This window comes from Sceloporus occidentalis, unplaced genomic scaffold (genome assembly GCF_023333645.1).
Source record: "Sceloporus occidentalis isolate IW3139 unplaced genomic scaffold, rSceOcc1.0.p SCAF_2, whole genome shotgun sequence".
Lineage (NCBI taxonomy): Eukaryota > Metazoa > Chordata > Lepidosauria > Squamata > Phrynosomatidae > Sceloporus > Sceloporus occidentalis.
Genome location: NW_028316982.1, coordinates 164,869,936 through 164,895,616, shown reverse-complemented (window position 1 = coordinate 164,895,616; position 25,681 = coordinate 164,869,936). Strand labels below are relative to the sequence as shown.

Below are 25,681 nucleotides of genomic sequence, written 5' to 3'. Positions count from 1 at the left end.
CAAGGCAAAGCAGCAGGCGCGCGCCACCCAGCCCTTCCCAGCGCGCAGGCGCACTGCTGCCTCCCTCCAGTCCAGCTGTTGGGCTTTTGCTGCAAGGAAACCTCCCTCTCTGTCTCATTCTTTTTTTTCTCCTCTTTTGCCCGGGGAGAAAGAGCTTGACCAATGAGAAGGAGGAGCCCGGGCTCCTATTAGCCAATAGGAACGCTGTGTGTGAAGCGAACGTTCTATTTCGCCTTTCTAAAGCAGAGGAAGAGGTGAGAGAGAAAGCGCGCGCGCGTGCGCGCGTGTCCCGGGCAGAGCCTGTGCTAGATGCCAGTGCCTGCGCGCGCGCGCGCTCTGTAGGTCCTGCTGCTTGCAATTGCTGCGGGTGCAGAAGGAGCAGCAGCAAGAGAGGAGAACAAGAAGAAGAAGAAGAGGCAGCCTTCTCTTTTTCTTGGCGGAGGAGCTGAAGGGAACAGCATGCCGGTGGAAGAAGCCACCGGGCTCCGGGTGTTTCAGAGCGTCAGGATTAAAATAGGTAATGGAGAGAGAGGAAAGAAAGAGAGAAAGAGAGAAAGAGAGAAAGGATGAGAGTCACAAAGGGAGAGAGAGTGAGAATGAGGTTCACATGGGATGGTTGGGAGGACCTGGGTTGCATCTGCACTGAAGAAATAACCCGGTTCCATACCGCTTTTGTTGCCAGGGCTCAAAGGCTGTGTTATTCTGGGAATGCTAGTGTGTTGTGGCACCAAAGCTCGTTATTTCTGCAGTGCAGATGCAGCCCAGTTGCTGCCCTGCTCCCTTCCCCTCTTTCCTCTCAGTTGCTCTGGCTCTTTGGAGGCGCTTCTTTCTTTTTTTGCTGGGAGGAAATGACAGCTGTCCCAAGTGAGGGACCATGCAATCCCTGCAAGGGACGAGGACAGTCAGGGCTGGAGGCTGGAGGGGAGCAGAGGGACCCTCCACAAGACCAGAGGCATCTGAGGAAGTAGCCTCAAGTCTATGCCAACTTCTTTCCTTCATTGATGTGCTGCAAGGTCTCTTTGCATCCTGATTTTTACAGAACAAGAGGGATATGAGGCTTTGAATACTGACCCTCCTCCACACACATAAAATAAAAAAGGTGGGTGGGGAGGGGACTTCTCAGCAAAATGCACAAAAGTGTCCCTCTCTGTCAACTTGTAGCATTATTGTCGCTGTTTTGTGTCTTCCAGTCATTTCCCACCTGCGGTGACTATCGTGGCATGAGTTTGTCAGAGGTGTGCCATGGCCTTCCTCTGAGGCTGAGAGAGTGTGTGACTGGCCCAGTGTCACACAGTGGGCTTTCATGGCTGAGCCAGGAATCAAACCCTGGTCTCCAGAGTCCAACACTCAAACTGCTATGCCATGCTTTCTTTTAGCTACTTCCAAAAGGGAATTAGCTGTGTTAGTCTGCAACAGAGTGTCCCGTGGCATCTTGAAGGCTAACCAGATAACGTTACAGCATTCATGGGCTAGAGTCCCCTCTGCCTTGGCTTGAGAATCTCTCTTTTCCAGAGCTTGTACTCAGGCTGAGCCCAGACACTCAAAACTCCACTTTTAAAAAACCCAGACGTGGGCAGGGTAGGGTTTGCTTAACATGCGAGTGGAACTTTTCAGTTTGTCAATGGTTTGTCCTGCTCAAATCTGTGGGAGATGCTTGATATGAAAATATCTGTTTTTTACCTTGAGGATGAAGAATGTCTTTCAACAGAGGCAGGATGGCCATCTGTGGGGGATGCTTTGATTGAGAGCTCCTGCATGGCAGAGGGTTGGACTGGATGGCCCTTGCGGTCTCTTCCAACTCTATGATTCTATGACATGTGGACCTCCAGGCGTTGCTGGACTTCAGCTCTTCCATTATCTCTCACCATTGCCGACTGCCAGGGCTGATGGGAGTTGCAGTCCACTGGCGACTGGAGGCCCACATCGTCATCATCCCTGATCTAAACTATATATTTAGTGTAACCATGTGTATTAAATGCACACCTTGTTGTCGCTTCTGTATCGCCTTCTCTCCTCCCTCTTACTTTCTGCTGCTGTTTGGTAGTGCCTACTTGTTGTTTGATGGTCATCCGCACCAATATTTTAATGGCTTCCTCTTGGCTATTCCTGCATGCCATAATGCTCCAGAGAAATCGCCTTGAGCCATCTTCTTGCCGTTTCCTGTTGGTATAATGTGGTCATGGTGAAATGTGTACTGTCAGTTTTTGTTCCTCTTTAATGCATTTGAGAGAGAGAGAGAGAGAGAGAGAGAGAGAGAGAGTGTGTGTGTGTGTGTGTGTGTGTAAAATGCAGTGAAACTTAATGTACAGAACAAGCTCATGCAAGTCAGTCATTCGGACACACTCCTGTGTAGTCGTGTAGAGGATTACAACTACAGCTGCATCCAGATTGGAGAACTGATGCGGTTTGATCCCATGTTAAGTTCCTTGGTTCAAAGCTATGGAATTCTGGGAATTGTAGTGAGTTGTGGCCCCCAGAGCGAAGCTCCACTCAGAGGGCCACAACCCACTACAATTCCCAGAATTCCGTAGCCTTGAACCAAGGCACTTAACGCGGGATCAAACCACATCATTGCTCCAATATGGATGCAGCCTACAATACATTATATGTATCTTGTACTCCCATAGGCATTCTGCTATTTTAATGCTTACTAGACATCTTCTGATGGACATCCTCTGAAAGGGAAAAGAAAATTTTATTTTGCGATCTTAAATCCGATGGTGGCTTCTTGCCGTAACATCTTGAGAACAAATTTATCTGCTTCTGTGCCATCTTGTGTCATCTACGATTAAAACAAATTTCCTTCCCCCCCTCCCTTATGTTTCCCCCCTCTCTTCTTCTGATCTAGATAAGCAGAGCATGTGTCTTATGTCCATTATTGGTGCTAATAGTGAAACTGCCATGCAGTTGGGCCAATCCTGTGGAAGATGGTTAATTGTACAAGTTGAGACTGCAAATTACTATTTGCTTCTAGACTTGAGTATGAAAAACATATGGCTTTGCAAATGTTGTTGGACTACAACTTCCATCAGCCACAGCCAGCATAGTCACATATAGCAGGCCACACATTCTGTTCTGTTCTAGAATGTGTACAGATAGTGATATCTCAGATATGACCTATAGTGGACACAGTTGGATTGCTATTTTGGGTCAGATTTTTGCACCAGATTGAAATGGTTAGATTAGACACAATGGAAATTCTACAATACTGTTTCTGTGTCTCCAAGTTTTTCCCCTCAACAACCCACAGTCAGAGTTTAAATGTTGTGCCGTGTACTTGTGCAAACAATACTGTTAGGCCATTTGTGCGTATTACATACTACACAGATTCTGAGAAAGTGAACATAAAAGTACTTGTTGTGAGCATAATATAAATTTCCCATACTCCAAGCTGTTATTGCTACAGCCTGCTGTTGACTGTTCACAGCATGCAGTTTCTGTTTGACTATTACAGACAGTAGTTTAATTTGTTTGAAAGACATGCTATTATTTTGACTGTTGAATGACTTCCAGACCGCATCATTAGAAAGTAAGCAACAGATGTCACTGTTGCAGATTAAAACTCACTCTAGTACTGTTCTGACTGTACTGGGTTACAGGGCAAATGCTGTACCTTTAACAAACTAAATCTGGTGGGCAAACTCTGTCCTGTTTTTTTCTTTCTCTCTCATTCCCATTACAGAAACCTTGGCATGTTGATGCTTGTAAAAGCAAATTCACACCCATCAGTACACATCTGGGTGGTAAATACTACCCCCATGTGCAAATGATGATGTGATAGCTTTTGCCAGAATGCTACTTATTCAGCAAACATGTATGTTTTCTAAAAATTCAATCTAAACACATTGGTAATAGGGTGTGTTAGGTTGTTTAACTCATGCCATTCAGAATGCTGATGAGCTAGTATAACACAAAAGTTGCCTTCAGATTCCACAAGTAAAAAGATCCAGTTAAAGTGGCCTAACTACCCTAAAATCACCAGATCCTGCGTGATCTTGGAAACTAAGCAGGTTTAGCCCTGGTTAATACTTGGATGGGAAACAGCCAATGAATACCGGGGGCTTCAGGCTACATTTCGGAGAAAGGAACAGATAAAACCACCTCTGATGGCTCCTTGCCCAAGAAAACGCTACAAAATTCAAGGGGCCACCATAAGTCGACTGGTGACTTGAAGGCACGCACACACCATGTTAAACACTGTGTATTGGGGGTCCTTTTTAAAGACAACAATCTTGTTACTGCATGAAAATCTGGCCCAGTTAAAAACAAATATGTTTTTATTTTATTTAATAATATGTTTAATTTATAGACCGCTATTCCGCGATGATCATAGCGGTGTACAGTAAAATCGTAACACAATACAAAATACAGTTAAAGGAGGGAGAAGTCTCGTCCTTCAGGCAGTCCCTGATGTTGCTGGGTCTGCCTGATGGCTCCCTCTGAAGCCGAGATGACAGTTGAGGAGCGAGGGGCCTCTTCCTTCAGGCAGTCCCTGATGTTGCTGGGTCTGCCTGATGGCTCCCTCCCTTACATTTGGTCATCTTGCCTCAGCCCTGCAAATCCAAGCAACTCAGTTTCCATATTATGTAAAACTGAACATTGCTGTATTAACATAACTCTTAAGCCATGCATGCACACATTTCTACACACATGCACATCCAGTTGGATGCCTTTCTTATCCGTTCATGGGCACTCATGATTCCCTGATGCTGTTTCTTCATGAATTGTGAAGAAAACCATGGGAGTTCTTTTATCAAAGGATTTTAGGGCTGAATTGGATGTTCATATGTGACATTGGAAAGCACACCAGTTCAATGTTGTTGTTGTTGTTGTTTTAAAAATGTCAGTTCAGAGGGAGGCCATTTTTGTTGGAACATGATTATTTGGAGAAGTGTAGTTCTTACATAAAGCAAAGTGTATATTCCCTATGTGCTTTGTTTTCAGTGAAATAGAGGCTTTAGAAACTGGAAGATTTGCACCCTTCTATTTCATAGTGGTAGCAGTGGGTGCAGCCCCTGACAGTCTTTTAGGAAGGGGATTGGGTTCCTGATCTGCTGAAGTTGCCTACTCTTGATCCATTCCCACACTTTCTGTCCACTAGTGTTAGCTAGAGAAATGGCCCCCAAAAGCTGTCAAGCAGATCATGAAGATGGTGGCCAAACAAGACCTGTTGCTCATCCACTCAGATACTAGATGGATCTGTTCTCCATCAATCAATGTGTAGGGGCTTTTTATTCATTAAGGTACCTAAACACTGTATGAAGTACTACTTCTGTTTTGCCTGTTTTGACCCTCTTATCACCAAACATGCAAATCTTTTTTGTTTCTATTATTCTGTCCATTGTGTTAACATTAACTTTTTTTCTCTAAAGAATTCTGGCACTCAATTTGGTGGCTGTCACTATAATACTTTGAGTATTCCGAGTTGATTGTTTCCTGTGATGTCTAGTTACATTTTTTTGTGGTTATAGATGGTTTAAATCTTATCCATGTGCTGTATAAAATAATAAGAAATTTGTTTTACACCAGTGTCCATTATTTTGCAGGTAGTTACAGTGAGTTTTGTCTGCAATTTGGATAGCACTTTTAGATCTATTTCCACAGTGTTCTTGGATAACATGGTCTTATATACATACTTACCTGGCAGGGGAGACACCATGATTACATTATTTAAAATGATATATAATGTGCAGCTCAGTCTTGCGAATGTTTACTTAAATGTATGTGCCACTGAAGTCACTAAATGTTAAGTTTGCTCTAAATGTGTTTGTTTCTTGGAACCCAATGGCTCCAATGTATGAGGAAAGCCATATCACTATGCATCCTGAACTATCTGTTTGTTTCTATTTTGTGGCTCTGTGCATTTTATAGCAGGAGTAGGTAAAACCCACAGATGTTTGGACAGGAAATCTCATAGGTCTAAATGGCCAATGATCAGGGATTATAGGAGTGCTAGTCTAAAAACAACTGAAGGATACTGGGTTGTGTATTCTGTTTTTACAGCCTGAAGTTAAGCATCTTCATTCACTTCCCCATAAGTTAAAGCCAACTTGACAGCTATTAAAAACAACAATAACAACAACATCTCACCTGCCAAACTCTTATCTGTTCAGTTTCCCCAAATTCTCTGACCATCATAACCTCTTGTTTTGCTGAGACTTACCAGGGTTTTCATGAGAATACCTAAACTTTCAGAGTATATCTTTTTTAAAAATGCAGGAGGATGTGATGGTGAGGAAGAGGTGGGTAATTCTCTTCTTCAAGTGTCCTTGTATTTTATGCTGCATTGGCTGCAACAACTCAAATGCAATCCTATGCATGTCTAGTCATACATAGGAGATAAGCCTAGGTAAACAAGTACAGAAATACTGGCAATTTAGTGGATTAAAGGACCGAATCCCCTGTGAAAAGTGTTACATACTCTCTGAGTTCACATTAACTGGACCACTCCCCCTTCCCTAATAGCAGGATGAGGTTGCTGGCTGAGGACAAGGGCAGTCTCCCTTCCCTCCCTACATGTATGCCATGTTAAAACAACCAAAAACAAACCCAAGACTTCCCTCCCCACCTTTGAACATTGGGCTGCACTCTTGTGGTATTTTGAAAGTAATGTGATCCCATCAGCTGTAGGGTGGTATTCACCCGTGCTTCCCATGGGGCAGGAGAGCATTCACAGTGGCTTGATCAGCTGATTTTCAGAATGCTAATATAGTTGAACTGTAGGTATCTCTCATTTCATCATTTTAAAGGGTATTTAGTGTTTCTGCAGCACTTTGGCATCTAATTGTATTTCAACAATAAGCACATGTATTGTGTGGAAGAGGAGGTTTCAAGATGATTTCTTGTCATTTGGGTTCAGATCCCAAGCAATGAAGCTCACTGTGTAGTTGTTGTTGTGGTGGTGGTGTGCCTTCAAGTCACAACATATTGTGATCATAAGACAAGAGGTGTTCTTGGCATGTGTTATTTGGGTTGTCTTGGCATGTGGTTTTCCATTGCCATCCTCTGAGGCTGAGAGAGGGTGACGTGCCCAGGGTCACTCTGGGTTTACATGGCCAAGCTGGGATTTGAACAATGGTCTCCAGAGTCAGAGTCAAGGCACAAACCATTACACCACACTGGTTCTCAACTCACTGCCTACTCTTATACCTAACTATCAATGCAGGATTGTTATGAGGGAAAAAATGAGGAGGATGATCATACATGCTACCTCAAACTCATTCAGAAGAGAAAGAGATAGTACTGAGTTGGATCAACTTGATTGTTTACCTAGGCACTTTCAGCTGTGCCTGACCTTCTGAAGTGTTTGGTAACCTGACTAGAAGACACTCACTGTGAGTTTTTATACTTCTGTACTGTTTGGGTCACGTAAATCATCCCAATGTCCCTTCCCTCCACCCCTTTTCCTGTGAAAAAATGTGCCCTTAAAAGTGTCTAGCATCTGGACTAAGGGGTGATTCACATGCTTCTTCATGACTTGATAATGCATCACTGAATGATTTATCTTTGTTTCTGGCACTTGAATATTTGAACTCTTGTCTTTGGGAAGGGCAGCAATGAAATAACTACACAAGTTCCTAAAGAGTAAAGATACAACTGAACACTAAACTTAGAATCCTTTAAGACATAGCATTTCCCATCACCATATACAGAAGTGAGAACTGGACAGTAAAAAAAGCAGGTAAGAAGAAGATCAACTCATTTGAGATGTACTGAAAGAAAGAAGTTGGCAGCATGAACTTTTGTTGCATCTCCAAATGCATCTAAAGAAGTAGACTTAAGTCAACGAAAGCTCATGCTGCCAACCTCTTTCTTTCAGTTAGTCTCAAAGGTGATACAAGATCTCTCTCCATACTGATTCTGTGGACTAATATGGCTAGATCTGTATATCTGATGAATTCTCTCATTTGAGATGAGTGCTGAGGACACTGTGGATAGCCAAAAAGACAAACAAATCTCCTTGGATGCTAAGATGATCAAATTGATGCTGTTGTACTTTGGCCACACCACAAGAAGGCACAACTCATTAGAAAATAAAATAATGGTAGGAAAGGTAGAGGGCCATAGGAAGAGAAGACCACATGCCAGATGGATGGACTCAATAGGTCTGAGTTTCCAGGACCTCAGCAGAGCCATGGAGAATGGCTTGTGTGTGTCTTGGAGGTGTCTCATCCACAGGGTTGCCATGAGTTGGGGGCAACTCAAGGGCAGTTAACAACAACTATTAAAAAGCATCATGTTTCGAGGTGATGTGAAATGAAAGCTCTGTCTAGTTTTTGTAAGTTGATGCACGTGCCCGCACACAGTGATTGCATGATGTTTCATTCAGCAGGTGACAAAGTAGACATTTCAGAATTAAAAAAGAAAACAACTCAAGGGTGGGAATAAAATGTTACAGCTGATGTTGGGAATTGTCAGAAAATTGTCCAGGATGGTAGAAATACTGTATTCCTTGGATATTTAAAAGCTCTTGAGACCTATAGCAACAAGTATTGCAACCTTCTGAGACATTTGCCCTATATGGATAACATTTGCCCTATATGGATCATCCCCCTTCTTGCGTTAAAAAAATGCTAGTAGAACAGTGACAGTACAGTACCTGTACTTATTGGTAGCAGTAAGTGTCTCCGGCTCTCAGCATTTGCTTTTCAAAGAAATCCTCAAAAATTCAGCATAATGACTGAAAGCAAAGGGAATTTCTTTTATTGAAGATTCAAATCTGTTTTTGGATTTATGTGTCTATTCTTCACTGATGCTGTATTTGAATCTTTCTCTGCCACAAGAATTTCTTTTTAACTCAAAACCCTTGTACATAAACAAGACAAATGTGTCATGTAAAGTAAACAAACACTTCCTACGAGATTGCCACTTTGAGGAAGTGTGTGGCTCTGACAGTTCCATGAGTCACTGTACCAAAATCTGAAAGGAAACAGCATATAGCATGTGGCAAATGATTGGCTGGAAAAACTACAAAGAAGATATTTCACATTACAAAGAAGATACTTTTGCTTGGCAACATAACTTCTTAATAAATGTCATTAAAAACTCCTTATTTGCTGTACTCTCTGATGTAATTGCATATGCATTGTATGTATTTTAGGAGGTTTTTCACAGCCTATAACTTGAAGCAGAGAGCAATAATTTGCCCTGTTCAGCACTTTTTGTGGCTGTCATGAAATACTCTGTTCTAACAATTCCAGGCAGTCAATTTAGATTACTCTAGGGATCCTCTGCAGCCTTTATTTTACTAACCATAAACTGCATTCTTGACAAATTGTTGTTAACTATAACTACCTTCAATTCCATCTTGAATTATGGCTACCATAGTGGTAGAATTCAAAGATATAGGTGTGTTAGTCTGTAGAATCAGTACGTAGTCTCAGAGGTGCAACAAGATCTCTCTATGGTTACCGTGTGAATGAGACATCTCCAAAATACCCTATCCTCAACAGCCCTGCTCAAGAGTCTGCAAGACTATCAGTTTTCTTCACCTTCCAGCTCTCACAACCATACATAATGATGAGAAATACAATGGCATGGACAATTCTAGTTTTAGTATTCAGTGAAATAAATAACTTTGAACTTGTCTACTTATTTCATAGCTGCCCTTCCAAGTCCTAGTTTCTTTCTGATTTCTTGACTGCAATCTCCATTCTGGTCAGTGACTGGTTCAAGTGGAAAATCTTTGACAGTTTCTGTTTCTTCATTGCCTGCATTAAACTTACATAAATCATCCATGCTCATTATTTTTTCCCCTTTATGTTCAGTATTAAACTTGCATTAGCACTTTCCTCCTTGACTTTCCTCAATTTTTGTTCCAGGTCCTTACTATTTTCTGCTAGTAGTATACTGTCATCTGCATAGCTCAAATTGTTGGTGTTCCTTCCTCCAGTTTTTATTCCTCCTTCCCTTTGATTCTAATCTTGTTTTGCATATGAAATTTTCGCATAGAAGTTGAACAGATATGGGGATAGAATGAAGGCTTCTGTGACTGTGTTTCCAATTGGAAACTATTTTGTTTCTCCGTATTCTGTCCTAACAGTAGACTCTTGTTCTGAGTACAGGTTGTGCATCAGGTTAATCAAATGTTGTGGCACACCCATTTCTTTAAGAGCAGACCATAGATTTTCCTAATCTATATCAATGGTCCCAAATCTTTTTCAGCCTAACACCCCCTTTCCTCTTATGGGACAACCCTAGTGCCCCTTGACAGCTATTTCTTGAATTTATGTTCACTGTTCATGCAACAACCAGCCAGCCAGCAGCATCTGCCCCATGCCTGCCACTGCCACCTCTTCCACCTCAATCTCTGATGTGTGAATACAGAGGTGGAGTGCCTCAGGCCTGCTCCTCCCTTTCACTTTTACCGGATTTAGAGAAAAAGGAAGGGCGGCTAGCTGGCTTTTATGTTGTTGCTCCCAGGGTGACTGGATGCAAAGGAAGCAGTAACTGAACAGCCAGTTGAACAGCAACTGAGACACCACTTGCCCTCACTAGCCTTATGGTAAAGGCAGGCACAGGTGAGAAGCTTCTTGGTTGCTGCTTGACTGTCTGCTTGGTCTCTGTCCCTTTTGCACCCAGTCACCTTGGGAGCAGCAACCAAGAAGCCTTTCATCCATGCTGGCCTTGTGGCAAAGGCTAGCATGGGTGAAAGGTTCTTGGTCACTACTTGAATGGCTGCTCAGATGCTCCTCCCAGAGTGACTGGCTGTAAAGGAAGATACTTCTCCTCAGTGAGGAAGGACTCAACGAAAGAGAGGAGAAGGACTCTTTCAAAGAATTGACCATGGGTATTCCTCCCCCTCCTTTCTCAGAGATGTGCCTTCCCCATACTGCTTCAAATACCACCACCCCCAACATTGTTTCTTCTGCTACCTCTTCTTTCAGCCAATCCGACGAAAGAAAGCAGGAGCAGCAATGCAAGTCCCAGCAAAACTCACAGATCTTAAGCAGGGTCCCAAATGTGAAAGCTCCTTTTTGCCGCTGCTTCTCCCCGACCACCATGTGCTCAAACAGCTCATCTCCACCATAGTCCTAAAGGCCTCTGGCTCACCTTGTCTTTCTTGAATGCCAGTATTTTGAATAAAGGCTCCTGGGCTGCCCCTTTTTCTCTCACCCACCACTGCCCATTTTGGGAACCACTGATTATACATTCAGAGGTTTTGCTGTAATCTATGATGATTTTCTTTTGGAATTCTTTGGTGCATTCCATTATCCAATGTTTGCTTGCAGTGTGATCCCTAGTGCCTCTTCCTTTCCTGAATACAGCTTGAACATTGACATTTCTCGCTCCATATATGATGGAAGTCTTTGCTGTAGAATGTGGAGCATCACTTTGCTTGCATGAGAGGTTAATGCAACAATCCTGTATTTATTGCATTCTTTTATGTTCTTTTTTTAATGGATTGGAATGTATATTGAATATTTCTAGTCCGTAGACCATTGTTTGCTTTCCATATTTGTTAGCAGATTTTCATTAGAACTAAGATTACACTGTTAGCCTCTCTCAGTTTTATCTACATCACAGGGTTGTTTTGAAGATCAGGTTGGGAGGAAGAAGAACTATTTTGTGACATCTTGAGCTCAGTAGAGAGAAAATGGGGGTATATGTTAGTAAATAAAAATATTGATTGCCAGTAAAGCCCAGGAATATTTTTGAGCTCTCTGATTGCACTTGCAGCATGTAAATAAAGCCATATATTTTTCGCCCTAAATTAATGAAAAGTGACCCAGAAGGCAAAGTAAAAGGGCTATTTCATGCTTTATTCTAGGATAAATCTCCACTTTGGCCACAACTTGGTAATTTTGCTGTTTTGGACTATAATCACTGAGTGGCCAGGTGAGAAGTTCTGTGAACTGCAGTCCACCGTGAATGATAGCCCTAGTTTTTTTTCCTTTGACACCAGCTATTCAGGATTGTTTTGGTTAGAAATACTGTAAATTTTGATCACTTTAGTGAGTGGTAAGAGTTTTCTCAGAGTCAAACATGTTTTGTGCCTTACAAGTAGACAGCCTGCTTAAAAGGTATGTGACTGTTCTTTTTCCTTAGTCATATTTGCTGCTCAAAGCATTACAAACTGTGAGGTTCCATTACAGATCCCAGGGTTTGAAGATACCTTGAATTGGTCTTGTTTACTTTTACTTCCCTGACTCTGATTTTTGTCAAGGGTGGGGGTTCAAATGTGGTATGACAGACTAACAGCTGCCCAGCACACATAAGGAAAGGAAATAATAGCAGAATGTATGTGTGTATGTGTGTGTGTGTGTGTGAGGTGTGTAGAGGTGGCTCTCAAAATCTTTAGTGCCTGTTGATTTTTGTTACTTTCTAATTTTATGCATTGGGTTTAATAATCTATAGTCTTTTCTTTCCTTAAATGTGCAGTGCAGCTGTCAGTCTCTCATAACAGGAGTATAATAGATCAAACCAAAGCTCCTTTGAGAGCAAAACTTGCGTAGGTGGAAGATTCATTATGTAATTTGGCATGGAGGATACCTAGGTTCAGTAACAAGTTAGAACCAAAACTCTAATAACATTGATGCATAAGATATTTCCAAACTGTGCTTAAAAGTAAGCAATTTAATTTCTGCTGTGTGATAATCATCCATAAAATCTTAGCAAGGAAGAGCAATAAATCTTTAAAGTGACATGCATGTATAATCATATTTATTAAATTTGTTAGTTTAATCTGTAACATAGAAAGCTGCCTTGTTGAATCAGCCCATTGGTCAATCTACTTCAGTATTGCCTAAGTTCCATTTGAGGCCCTACTGGAGTAGCCATAGACTGAATCTGAGGTTCTTGAAGCCACAGTCCTAGGGTGCCTCCAGGGTATTAATGATGTATTGCTGTATAGTATAAATGCTTTTTAGACATCTTTCTTGAGCAGACTGTATAAATACTTACAAGGGACACGGGGAAAGTCTGGTCATGTTCCAGTGTTCCCAAACCTTGAAGTGTCCTCTAGACACAGAGCCTACCTATTTCCAATATAGACTAAAAATTAGTCTGTACTACACTGACAACAATGTTCTCTTGAAAGAACTCTGTGTCATTTTTCTTCTTAGTGGAAAAAAAAATCAATCATACAGTCACCTCTCAACTTTTACCAGGATTAGGGGTGCAGGATTCCCATGAAAGTATAAAAACTGTGAATATGGGACACTATTTTTTTTAACCTGAGATAACACTTCTTTAGGCATTCCTAGGTCCTCCAGTGCAAGTCTACAGTCCTCTGGACCATAGAATCACATTGGAGGATCTAGAAATGCCTAGAGAGGACTTTATTTGAGAGGGTCTTGTATAGGGCAGTGGAGGAGATGGCAAATACACTAATCTGTTAATAACTGGATCTGTGAATGTTTGACCCACAAACATCGAGGGACAACTGTATATAGCTACCACAAGGATGCTGTGACTCGCTTTTTAGAGATTCTATAAGGTAAAGTATAATTTGGACATACCTGATTATTCTGACTGTGTTACTGGCAGATTTTTTTTAAAATTCAAATTCAGGATCCATGGAAATGATAATTATGTTAGAGGACAATTGTGTACTTATTACATTCAAGAACACTTGACTTAACAGTATTGTCCTGAATATGTTGATGCAGGAGTAAGCCCAGCTGATTTTCATTGGGACTTACTCCTTAGCGTGGTAGCTGGTGGCTGTCATGTCAATAGAGTAGTGCATCTGCATCTGTGTTTTAGATTGAGCTTTCCAAGAGCTATCCAAGGCCCTGAATTTATTTTGGGATGAAGCTTCAGCTCCTTGGATAGTTCCTATAAAGTTTATGCTGAAACCGGGGATGGCTCTACCACCATATTGATATGGAAGTTACCAGCCACCAATGCTCCCTAGTATCCATCAGTTGTTTTTTTATTAGATGGTCATACACCCGAAATTTAGTAAATGTGCTTTGTAAATGTACTGAGGATTGCAAACTACATAACTTTATCCTTATCCTAGATCTCTATTCAGATATGTTGGATGTTCTTTTGATTGACTATTGGCACAAAGGGGTGCAAAGTTATAACCAGGTTACAAGGTGAGGGCATCATTTTTCAGGGTTGTACTGCAAATGCAAGGGAACTGCATTTGGCCAATGCTGAATATGAAACATGATGCACATTGCAGGAAAATCTTGTTTGCTGCTACCACAGTTCTATGAAATGTGCTTACACAAAAATCATAGCTCCTTATTATGTATTGGTAGCGATGCAAGATGATTAGTGGTGGAATTTCTTCTTCCAATAATTGTTCAACTTATGATACAGTTGTATGTTTTATTTTTTATTTCCAGTCTTTTAGTAGCTGAATGCTTCTCATGGGCATTCAACTAGCATCCTTTTATGAGTCTTGAACAACAGCAACTTTATCCTGCTATTTGGATAGATTTTGTTTTGAATTACAGGTATTTTTATTTTTTTGGTTTAATTTTGGAAGCTCTCTTCCATTGTCATCCTGAGTCCTTATCTTCACATTCCCTTTGTATTACATAATTTATTAGGGACTTGTGGGACTGTTGTGCAAAAACAAAAAATTAGAGTCAGCATACAGATTAAGTGATGGTTTGCATAAGTCCTTCAGAAATGCCTGGTAGGGAAAGGTCTTCACTCTGTTAATGAAATAAATGTCCAACAACCTTTTTTGGGTGTGAGAAGTTATAACCGCCCAAAATACATCTGAAAATCAAAATCTTTACTTATTTCTGCTGACTGATTTGTGCAAACTGAAGGCCAAAAGCATTATGCTTGTGTGCTTTTACAATGGAATTGTGTGGTTCACCTTTGCAATACTAAATGTCTCTTGAAAACAGTACAAACAATACTTTGTTCTTGTGTTGCCATTCATTTGCTTTTTTCTTTCTTTCAAATACTTCTTGAAAGACTGATCACTCTTAATTGGAAATCACACACAGGCAAAAACTTTTTTCTCTTCAGTATCTGTTCTCACCAAGTGAAAGTGGTAGTTTTTATTGTGTGTGTGTCTTCAACTCTTCTGTCAACTTATGGAGACCCCATAAATTCCATCATGTTTTCTTATGCAAGGTATACTCAGAGGTAATTTTGCCAGTTCCTTCCTCTGAAATAAAGCCTTCAGAAGCTGGTATTCATTGACAGTTTCCCATCCAACTACTAACCAGGGGTGACCTTGTTTGGTTACAAGATCAGATGTGATGGTACCTTGAGAGTATTTAGGCAGGTTTTTTTAGATTTTACCAGTCTGTTTATTGTAAACACAAATTGAATAACAGAATGTATCTGTAAAGTGTGAACCTGCTGCTGCCTGAGTTCCCATAACGAAATGTCTTTTTCTGATGAAAGCAAACTCATTTACATAGCTCAGTTTTAATTCAAACTGCTATTCTGAAATGCCCTCTCTGCCCAATCTTAGCCAAGAATACCTATTGGAATGAAAGATGGTCCCTTTCTATGACAATAATCACGGTGGACAGGAACATTTGCTATGGAGGTTGTTGCTCATACACATGCCTCCTACCTGGTGAATTAAAAATAAAATTTACAAAGAGTCAAGTTCACTGAAATGGCCGGGAGCTTTCAAGCATGGTTAGGAACGTTCAAGAATGTTTGGTATTTTATAAGTTTTGCAAAATAGTACTGTATTGCAGTTAAAGAGGGGAAAGTATTACAACTTAAAATAACAATGAGGTAAATTTAAATGCTTAAAATTAAAAAAGGATAAAATGGATGTAAAGGGGATTTTTCAAAAGCATCTATGTGATCCTTTTATATTCTTTTTTTTAAAATAGCCTTTTAAAACCTAAGTCACCTGAGGTGGTTTCAGAAAGCTTAAAAGCCAGATTAAAAAAAAAATCCCAAGGAGGAGATGTGGATTGTTTTACAGTGTTTTTTATTTGCCCAGAGAAGCCATAGGAGATGGTATTGCTTCTAGTCCCTTCTCCTCAAGATGTGTTCACAATGATGCACTTCACGTATCTTATAAAGAGAGTATCCCTTTCCCCATTTACATTCATTACAGAGTTCAGACTGGGGCTGGAGCTGAGTCCTATGGTGGGGATCTTATATGCTATATGTCAGGATTGTGCAAACTAAAGACCATGCTATTTTGATAATACTCTTTGTGCATTCAAAGCATTTCACATACGTTATTTGAGCAATTCTTACTACAGCCCTAAAAGATAGGCTAGGATTAGAGCATTGCTTGCAAAAGGACATGTTCAGGATTTTAGGTGTCTTTGGTGCAGTGCCACTCCCTGCCCCAGAGCTTTGGCTAGATATGACTGACTGCTTCCTTAGGCCCAGCAGAACAGAAAATGAAAAGAAGGATTAGGTTATCTGGAATGTTAGGGGTCAAGTTAAGAGCCGTAATAGTGTAGTGGTTTGAGCATTGGACTACGACTCAGGAGAACAGGGTTTGAATCCCCACTTGGCTATAGTAACTCACTGGGTGACATTGGGAAAGACACATGGCACAGAGAAAAGTAGAGCCAAACTCAGTCTGAACAAATGTTGCCAAGAAAAGCATATGATACAGTCTCCTTAGTGTCACCATAAGTTGGAAACAACTTGAAGGCACACAACAACAACAACATATTTCCATGGGTCAGATGTGGCTTCTAGTACATAGTTTGCCCCTTCTTCATAGTAGACAACATGGTGGGGAAGATCTTGCCATATGCATGCCATTTTGAGTGACATTCTTGCCATAGTTCTAATTCAGTAGCTCAGTTTTTCACTGATCACAGGAAAAGATAATGTCCTTTCTTTAGTTCAAGGGAGTGTCTAGATTAGGATGTGAGGAGTCCAGTTGTCAGATCAATGTTGCAATGGAAGAAGAAACAAATCATGCTTAGGTGCTAGAGATTAATGAGAGGATTGGTCAAAAGCAAAATGTGGTTGGGTGAGAAGTGAGACTTAAAAAACAACAACACTGTACCAGAAAGGTGAAGCTCATGTGCTTTTCATTCAGGGAAGAGAGAAAGCGAATCAGCCACCAGGCACTATGCCAGGAACTGTGGGAAATTCTTGCATATAATTAGAATGAGGAGAGAAACAAAAATACTTGCACAAGAGTCGAAACTAAGAGAGACGTGCACCAGAGACATCAAAGCACAAGGTGCCAAAGCTTGTTGCGAAAGCTGAGATTGACCCCAAGTTGGAGCTGTGTTGATCTGACTAGAAGCGTCTGTTCCTGAACCATAAGTGTGGTTGAAGAATTTCTCCAGATGGCTCAGAAAGGACACTGCCCTTGAACTTCACAAACTCGGTTTGAAGTACTGCCATTCCTTGCCTGTGGGATTTGAGGCATGACTCTGATCTTCATTGTGACAGAATAGAATTTTTAAAAAGTAAGAAAGAGCAAAGAAAAGAAATGGATGAACTTCAGGGTTCTGGTTGATAAAATGTTAAGTGAATTTTTCATTTTACAGGTTACACACCAACAAATACAAGTGATGGTCAGGACTCTTTTCACCTTCCTCACAGAATTCAAATAGCAGAATATAAAATGATATTAGCAGCTTATGTTGCATTCATTGTTTTTGAGTGAAGTACATAGGAATTGTCATATAATACAGAGGGAGCAGAATGGTGGGGCAGGTGAGGGCGGGTGACAGGCCTCATGGAGAAACTGGAATATTATAGGAAAATAAAGATATATGTTGGTGCTTAGTGCTAGTGGCTGGGCTAAATAAGAAAATACAAGTGTAACACAGCATGGAGACTGTTTGATAAAGTCATATATTTTCATAATTCCGTTATCCCTTTTATCTCACTTGTTACATGCCATACCCGATGAAAGATTGTTGGAACAAATACTGCTAGATGAATAACAGTAGAGTCTTATAAATGGCTATCTGTATTATGGTTCCATTGCATTTAATGGGTTTACTCCTGAGTAACTGGAATGTGATTTGCTGTCTAAAGTGATTGATCCAAATCTTACACTGCAGGGAAAGGAGCTAGTAAAAATGGAGTGAATAATAAATGGGCATAGTGAATAGAAAGTCTTTATGTAATTTAAGAAAGTCACTCATACACCGTAATGCTCAACAACTACAGAATTGTTTAGATAAATAACAACAATTGTACACTTAGTTTCCATGTGATGATTAAGTGTCAGTGACTCCACTATGTTATGTTATTGCTGCACCATTATGGATAATAAAACTTTGCTTCTGTTTTAAATCATTTCCTGCTCTAGCCAGGCCTGTTGACTCTGTGCTCTCAAGTTGATTTCATAACTGGTGCTTGATTAACAAAGCTTGTTCTAGAAATCACCACATCTTGTATGTGTGTGTTCCTGTTTTGGAAGAGAACTTGAAAAATTCAAGAGAGTTAGGTTATATAAATGGGAGGAAGGAATATCATAAAGAGCTACAGGCAGGACTGACACATTTCAAGAAGACTGAATGATCTTTATTGATTATGTTAATCATCACTCCCACCAGATCCAACCTCCAACTTTGCAGATAGATCTTTGGACAGACACTCTACACCTTGGACAAGCCAAACTCTCTGGCTCTTGCTGAGAACTAATTTTTTGATTCTGCTGCAGAATAATTACTCATCAGATACAAACCTTGGCCCTTGTAGTTAATTGTTGTTGTTGTTGTCATCATTGTTCTACAGACTTATGTGTTTTATTTTAAAAACTCAATAAAAATTTAATTAGAAAAAAAGAGCTACATGCACTTAATAATAATATTTATTTTTAGCCCGCCTCTCCCTTTGGTTCAAGGTGGGTTCCAAAAAATAATAGAAATACAATTGCAAATACAATAAATCATGAAAATTCACAATCCCCAACCCATTACCAATATAAAATAACTCTCAAATTATAATTAAAATTCGCTAAAAAAACTATCCTGATTTGTTTGTATTCACCATCAGTTATGGTGCCTTCTACTCTGAATTTTGTTCAAAGGACATCCAGAGAAAGGGAGGGAAGATATCCATATTAATTTAATGTCATTCATTAAACAGGACAACCTTTCAAAAGATGGCCTTCTCCTAATATAATGATAATTTTATAATTTTGGCCTAACTCCATTGTTACACTGGTGGTGAAGTGCCAGTACAATATAACTTCCTTCCTGTTGCCTCTTTCCTGCAGCTCTTCAGATTGTCCAAAAACTGGCTGTGGAGGTTTTCTAGCCTTCTGAAGCTGGTTGTGAAGGTACATTAGTGGCTGGCTGGTGTGTGTGTGTGTGTGTGTGTGTGTGTGAATCTTCTTCCTATTTACACTGGTTTCTGCTATTCTAATAAGTGGAAGTATGGAGTCACGTGCCACCACTTTGGATTTAAGAGTTTCCACACACTGTGTGTGCGTGTGTGTGTGTGTGCGTGTGTATGTAGAGAGATCTTATAGCACCTTTGAGACTAACTGAAAAAAGATGTTGGTATCATGAGATTTCATAGACTACAGTCTACTTCCTCAGATGCATTTAGTGGAGTAGAAACCAGGGACAGACATATATATGCCATTGGTATTTGAGAATGCGTGTGTGTGTGTGTGTGTGTGTGTGTGTGTGTATGATGTAAGCTTGTACATGTGTGTGAGTACAGTGCTCCTATGCTATATGTGGCTTCCACCCATATATACCGATATATAAGGATTACCAGATTGAAATGTTCCACCCTTGATTATCATGGTATGACTAATGGATGATTAGATGATGATTTGTTATTTTATTGGATTAATAGTAATTTTAACATTTTACTGATGTATCTATGTATTGTGCTGTATTTTTACTGATGTGATCCTGCCTCGATCTGCGGGGAGAGACAGGAAATATAAATAAACTATTTATTATTTATTATTGTGCAGAAGCCGCATGATGAAAAAAACAATGACATGTGTGCCCATGGCGCTCTCTCCGCTGCGTGCACTGCCCCATTGTTTCCAGTGGGACGTGAGCATACACAGATTTCCTTTTACACGGGGGGGGGGGGTCTGGAATGGATCCCCTGTGTGAGGGGAGGGCCCACTGTATGATGTTAGTATGATATCTGTATTGCCCATCTGATCCTACCACAAGATGATCAGTTTGTATAGATAACTCAGGCTTCATCTATACTACAGAAATAATCTGGTTTGACACAGCTTTAACTGCCATGGCTCGATGCTACAGAATAATTGGAAATGCAGTTTAGTAGGGGCACCAGAGCAGTTCCCAGAATTCCATAGCATTGAGCCATGGCAATTAAAGTGGTGTTAAACAAGCTTATTTCTGCAGTGCAGATGCACCCTAAGTGGAATACTTACCTTTTTGCTACAACTAAGACATACATAGCACTATGATTGTAGCATAATAAGGGACAGTATCACTCCTGTGATACTAATTGTATCTGTGTTTTGTTTACTTTTATAATTTTTTTAGTTTTTTACAAATTATGCAATTGTTGAGAACTAAAAAGGAAGGTTTTTTTAGTGATGATAACTGTTATTGGTTGAGGGGACTTGTAACTAATTACCTTTTAAAAGTAACTTTCCAAGCTCTGAGGGTGACTGGGAGGAAGAAGGATCACTGCCTTCATCTTCCAGTCCTGCTGACTAACCTGCCAAAAACAATGCTAAATTTCAAAACATACCTATAGAACCAACTGCAAATCAAAATGTCTGTCATTAAGTTTTTTAAAACAGTCACCCTAACAATGTATCATATCAAGTATGATCAAAGGATTTCTGAGCAGATAAGAACTGGCATGATTCCTGAAAGACTGTAATGAGATCCTGCTGCCGTGTGAGCTCAAGTCTTTTGGCTGTGCTTCAGACAACTAGAGCACTCTCAATAAGACACTCCTGGACAGTTCTGAAGCCTATGAAAGGGCATAAAGGAAGAGGCAGTTGGTGGAGATGGATTCTGGTTTTGGACTGTAACTGGTCTCCGTGGTGCAGGCATCATGCCCAGAAAGTAGCTAAATGAGTTCAGTCTGGGATGCACTTCTAGTGTGCCATTGATTCATGCTGGGAACTGTGATCTGCTCCTTGGGCAAAGCACCTGAATGAATCACACAACCCCAATCTGCCCTTTCTTTTGCTTCCAAGTGATGCCACCCAGTGACAACAATAAAAGAGACCTCACTGGATGCTCTCTCTCCCTCTCTCTCTGTCTCTCTCTCTCTCACACACACACACACGCACACACACACAGCTTGATGAAATAAATGTATTAAAATATTTTGTTTGTTTCGTGTGCATATTTTCTTTCACACATGCATATATATTCATAGTTGCACATCTTATGAGGAAATAGCTCTCCTCCCTCAGGCAGAGTCTCCATGCACCTTCCTTGTCTGTGAAGATTTTCAGACCAGCGCTTACCGTAGGGTGACTGCTGGTAAATCGCTGTTAAAATGTTTAGGAAGTGTGTGTGTGTGTGTGTGTGTGAAGGGAATCATCAGCTCCTCTCCAGCGTTCCTTAATTTATCGGGGAGAGGCAGTTTCTGCTGAACGCAAAGTTTCTGTTCAGAAGAAATTGTCTCTCCCCAAAGGATTCAGGGATGCTGGATGAGAGCTGACAATTCCCTGACGTTTAGGAAGTGCGCCAGGCTTTCACATACGCGCACTTCCTAAACAGTGACGATTTAGCTGCATTTTACCAGTGTTTAAGCGCCGGTCTGAAAATCTCCTTTCTCTTCCTCTCTAGGGCAGAAATGTTTTGGGAAACAGCAGCGGGGGGAAGATATCAGGACCTCTAAGTCTTACCCCCCCCCTTGAGTAACTCTCATGCCCCCCTGTAGCGAAATCCACTTTAAGACTAAGAAAATACGTTCCTATGCAACTTTTACTACTTAGAGCCTAAATTAATGGTACTGCAAGACTATATAAATATATTATCGGCTATATAAAAAGAACATAAATCAGCATGGATTTTATATCAATGAAATTTCATACATTGTTCTTAGGATACCTCAAAACAACCAGTTGGCAGTTCAGGCAGATATGAATTTTAACCAGTTTTTCTTATCCTTGTTTGGTAACTGGGTAAGAATATATACACAACCACTGATTTCTTTATGGAAACATTAACATACTTATATCTGGATTTTTCTTTTCCCTGGCAAACAAAGGATTTCCTAAAAAATGGATGCTAGAGGCCTTAATTTGTTTTCTGATTTGCACCTCACAGTGTTACCCATGCTGCTCCATATATATTTTGGTATAAATGATAACCCTTAATGACCCCTAGATGAACTCTAACAGCCTGTCCACCATTGCCAGCAAGGCATGAGGACATGTACACACACCCCTGAGGGGCACCCACATCATCATATCTGGGGAAGTCGCATAAGAGGATTATCATAGGACCAGGAAGAGCAAATGTTTGCCTTGCCTGAGGCTCTTCCCTCCCCAGGTCTGTTGTCCGAGCAGCTTAAGACCACTAAGACAATCAGACAGGGACATCCAGGTGAAAAGCAAGTAATTAAACACCTTTGTTCTCACCATCAAGCACCTTTGCCAGAAGCAAGATTTTGCCTATAAATATCATCAGATTTGCCTGTTCACTGGGCCAGTCTGGATTTCAGGGGGAAGCTCTGTCCCCTTGAACCCTGACCTGACTCCTGGCCAGTCATTCCATGGCTGAGCCTCATGCCATCCTCATCATATTCCATTTGGATTCCTGGAGGGAGTCTACATTCTGGTACGTATCACCCCAGTGATGCCTAAAATCCTATTCCATGCTAACCTATGCTTTTCCTGAGCCTTGTATGTGTGTGTATGCTAGTGAATCGTATGTGTTTTTCCCCTTATAAATAAATTGGTTATTAATTCTAAAAGTCTGTCTCAGCTCCATTTATTGGGACCCCCTGGTCTACTCCGTATACACATCGGGAGACGATTCTGCAAGGGCCGTCGTAGCAGGCCCTCCTCTTGCAATATTTGAGCTAATAACAACAATAATAAAATTCCCCTAAACAGACCTTGGCTACAACAGCTGGTATTAAGGTACATCAGGAATCTATGAAATCCCTTTCTTTGCTTCCTCATTTCCTGCCTTATTGATTATAGCACTGTAGGTTGATTTCTTCAAATTGAATCCATGGGGCATCGTCACCAGTGAGAACCTCTTGTAGTTTTCATCAGTATTCTTAAAAGGTCAAGTAATTTTTAGTTTTGCCTCTTACAATATAGTTCTACTGCACTACTAAACTTCAAAAATGTGTCTCTCCTAGTTTTCCAGTCAAAGTGAGCTAACCCCACAGGCTTTGGCAGTAGTTCAGACCTCAGAAGATTAGAGAGTGAGGTAGCAAGAGGAGGAACAGTCTATGTTCTACTGCATGAAAGATGCCTTCTTTAATACTATGCAATTGTTGAACAGTCAACAGTGTGTATTCTTCGAAAATGGATAGTGGTTTTTAAGGAAATGTTGGCCTGTTACAGACTGCCAAAATAAAGCTGCTTCAGGTCTCTTTGGAGGTATGCTGTTTAAATGATGCATGTGTCCTAAAAATCCGGAAGCTGCACCAAAGCTGCACTCCAGTGCTTAGGAATGGAGTGTGGCTTTGGCGTGACCTTTGGACTCTTAGGACCCATGCATCATTTAAATAGCATACCTCCAAAGAGACCCCAAGCAGCTTTATTTTGGCAGTCTGTAACAGGCCGTAAACAGCAAAGTTGCATGAGTTTACATTTTCAGTACAGTAACTGCAGTTGAATAAAACAAATGCCCTCTCAAAGTTTCCAGATTTTATTTCTTATAATTATTTTGAGTTAATGCTTGAACTGGGGAACACTTCATAAAAACTTTTATGTAGTCCTGACCCCTATCCCAGGATGTACTTGATAGATCTACCTATTCTGGAACATAAATTATGGTTTGTTTTTTAAAAATCTTAATTCAGTATCTGAAAGTTGTTAGCTGTCCTTGTAATAGTCAAATACTGTCCTGCTTCTATTCTCATGGACTTGGGAACCTGTGTCCCTTGACTATCGTGGGAGGTGAACGGAGGGGGTTAAAATGGGGTACGCGGGGGGAAGTCTGGAACGGTTCCCCCATAAAAACGGAGGGAGGACTGTATGAATACCAATGAAGTTTTATTTTTCTAGTTTAGATGAAATCCTTTGAATGTAATACATTTTCAGTTTACTCAATATCTGGGGAAAGGATGAAGGTGTGTGAGAGAGTGTCTATGTACATTCAAGTCACCTGTCAACTTATAGCATCCCATGAATTTCATAGGGTTTTCTTAGGCAAAGGATACTCAGATACCCAGGGAGAGGGACATTAAAAAGGAGAGAAAGAATAAACTGTGATGCAAGTGTATACAGAAGTACCCACTGTGTTCATTGGCCATTACTTATTGTTACACGTGTAGATTTAAAGCCATATATATACATAACAAGGGAAATACAACCCTTACCCTGTTTCCCTCACTTTAGGCAGGATCAACATGCAAAACAGGTTCAATATATAACAAATGCTTATTATAAACTACAGTATACTAGTAGCAGACTTCAGTGTAATTGTGGTTATTATAGATATGACTGTTATTCTGTTTGATTATGGATTACTGTACTTGTAAGACCTGCCAAAACTCCACTCTGCGTGGAAGGCATTTCATATTAAACCGGATCTACCTCCTTCTTGAACTAAAATCTGTTCTTTTCTCTTCAATTATGTTTTTCTCACTTTTGTTCTCATAGTGGTTTCCTATGCAATGTTACAAGTAAAGTATAAAAAATGTATTCACATCTGTAGTGGTTCCCAAACTTTGCTCTTTCAGATGTTTTGCCCTTCAGCTCCCAGAATTCCTGAATGTTGGCCAAGCTGGCTGAGGCTTCCAGGAGCTGAAATCCAAAACACCTCGAAGACCAAATTTTGAGAATCACTAGAGCAACACCCTCCTTGACTATTGCACTCCATCCGCTACACTGACATTGGAAGTTGTTTGTACACTACTGAAGATGGCCCAAATCATTTTCTTCAATGTTACTGACAGTCTTAAAGTAGCTCAGATTTCCATTATCTCTTCCTAAGGCAGGTTCTCAACTTGTGGGTCATGTCACTTTGGGGGTCAAATGACCCTTTCACAGGGTTACCTGCAATCATTGGAAACACATATTTATGATGGTCCTTGGAACTGTGATGCCACAGTTTTATGGTTGGGGGTCACCACAACATGAGGACTATATTAAAGGGTTGCGGAATTAGGAAGGTTGAGAACTACTGTCCTAAGGCTTCTTAAATTCAAACTGATTTACCCTTTTCTTTGACAGAAGGTTGAGCAGAATATCGAACAGACTGAGGCTCACTATATACTGAAGTGACATATTTATTGCCTTTCTATAGTTCCATTTAGTGCCATTACAGTAAGATGTGAAATAATAAGTGTCAAACAGAAAGATGGATCACATTATGTCTCCATCACTGCTCTACTTCTTTGATGTCTACTTCTGGTGGTATTCACTTCCTATAACACCAGCTCTTTATGTATTTAGCAGAGGTACTGTTTACGTATGATATGTACAGTAGTCTTCCAAACTACTTCATTTTAGCACAAATTAAATAATTAAAAATCATTGGGAGTGAACTGCTTTGTCAAATCTACTGCAAAGGATAACCTGTTAAATGGCATGGATTGGAAACAAACAACCTTACTTAAAACACTGCATTACAGTCACTGCATTACATGACCCTTAGCTCTATGACCTTCTGAGAGCAAGTGAAATGTAGTGGTTTGACTGTTAAGACTG

General features: G+C 40.5%; 1 protein-coding gene across 2 annotated transcripts in view; it reads left to right on the top strand.

The window, feature by feature from the left end:
• The first annotated feature begins 372 nt into the window (after window positions 1-372).
• LOC149319232 (ras GTPase-activating protein 3) overlaps window positions 373-25,681 on the top strand; it is a 182,223-nt gene continuing 156,914 nt past the window's right edge. For both annotated transcript variants that reach the window (XM_089511335.1, XM_089511334.1), the window contains exon 1: window positions 373-517. In XM_089511335.1, coding sequence (XP_089367461.1) covers window positions 460-517 — 58 coding nt within the window. In that variant the 5' untranslated portion in view covers window positions 373-459. The remainder of the gene's footprint in view (window positions 518-25,681) is intronic.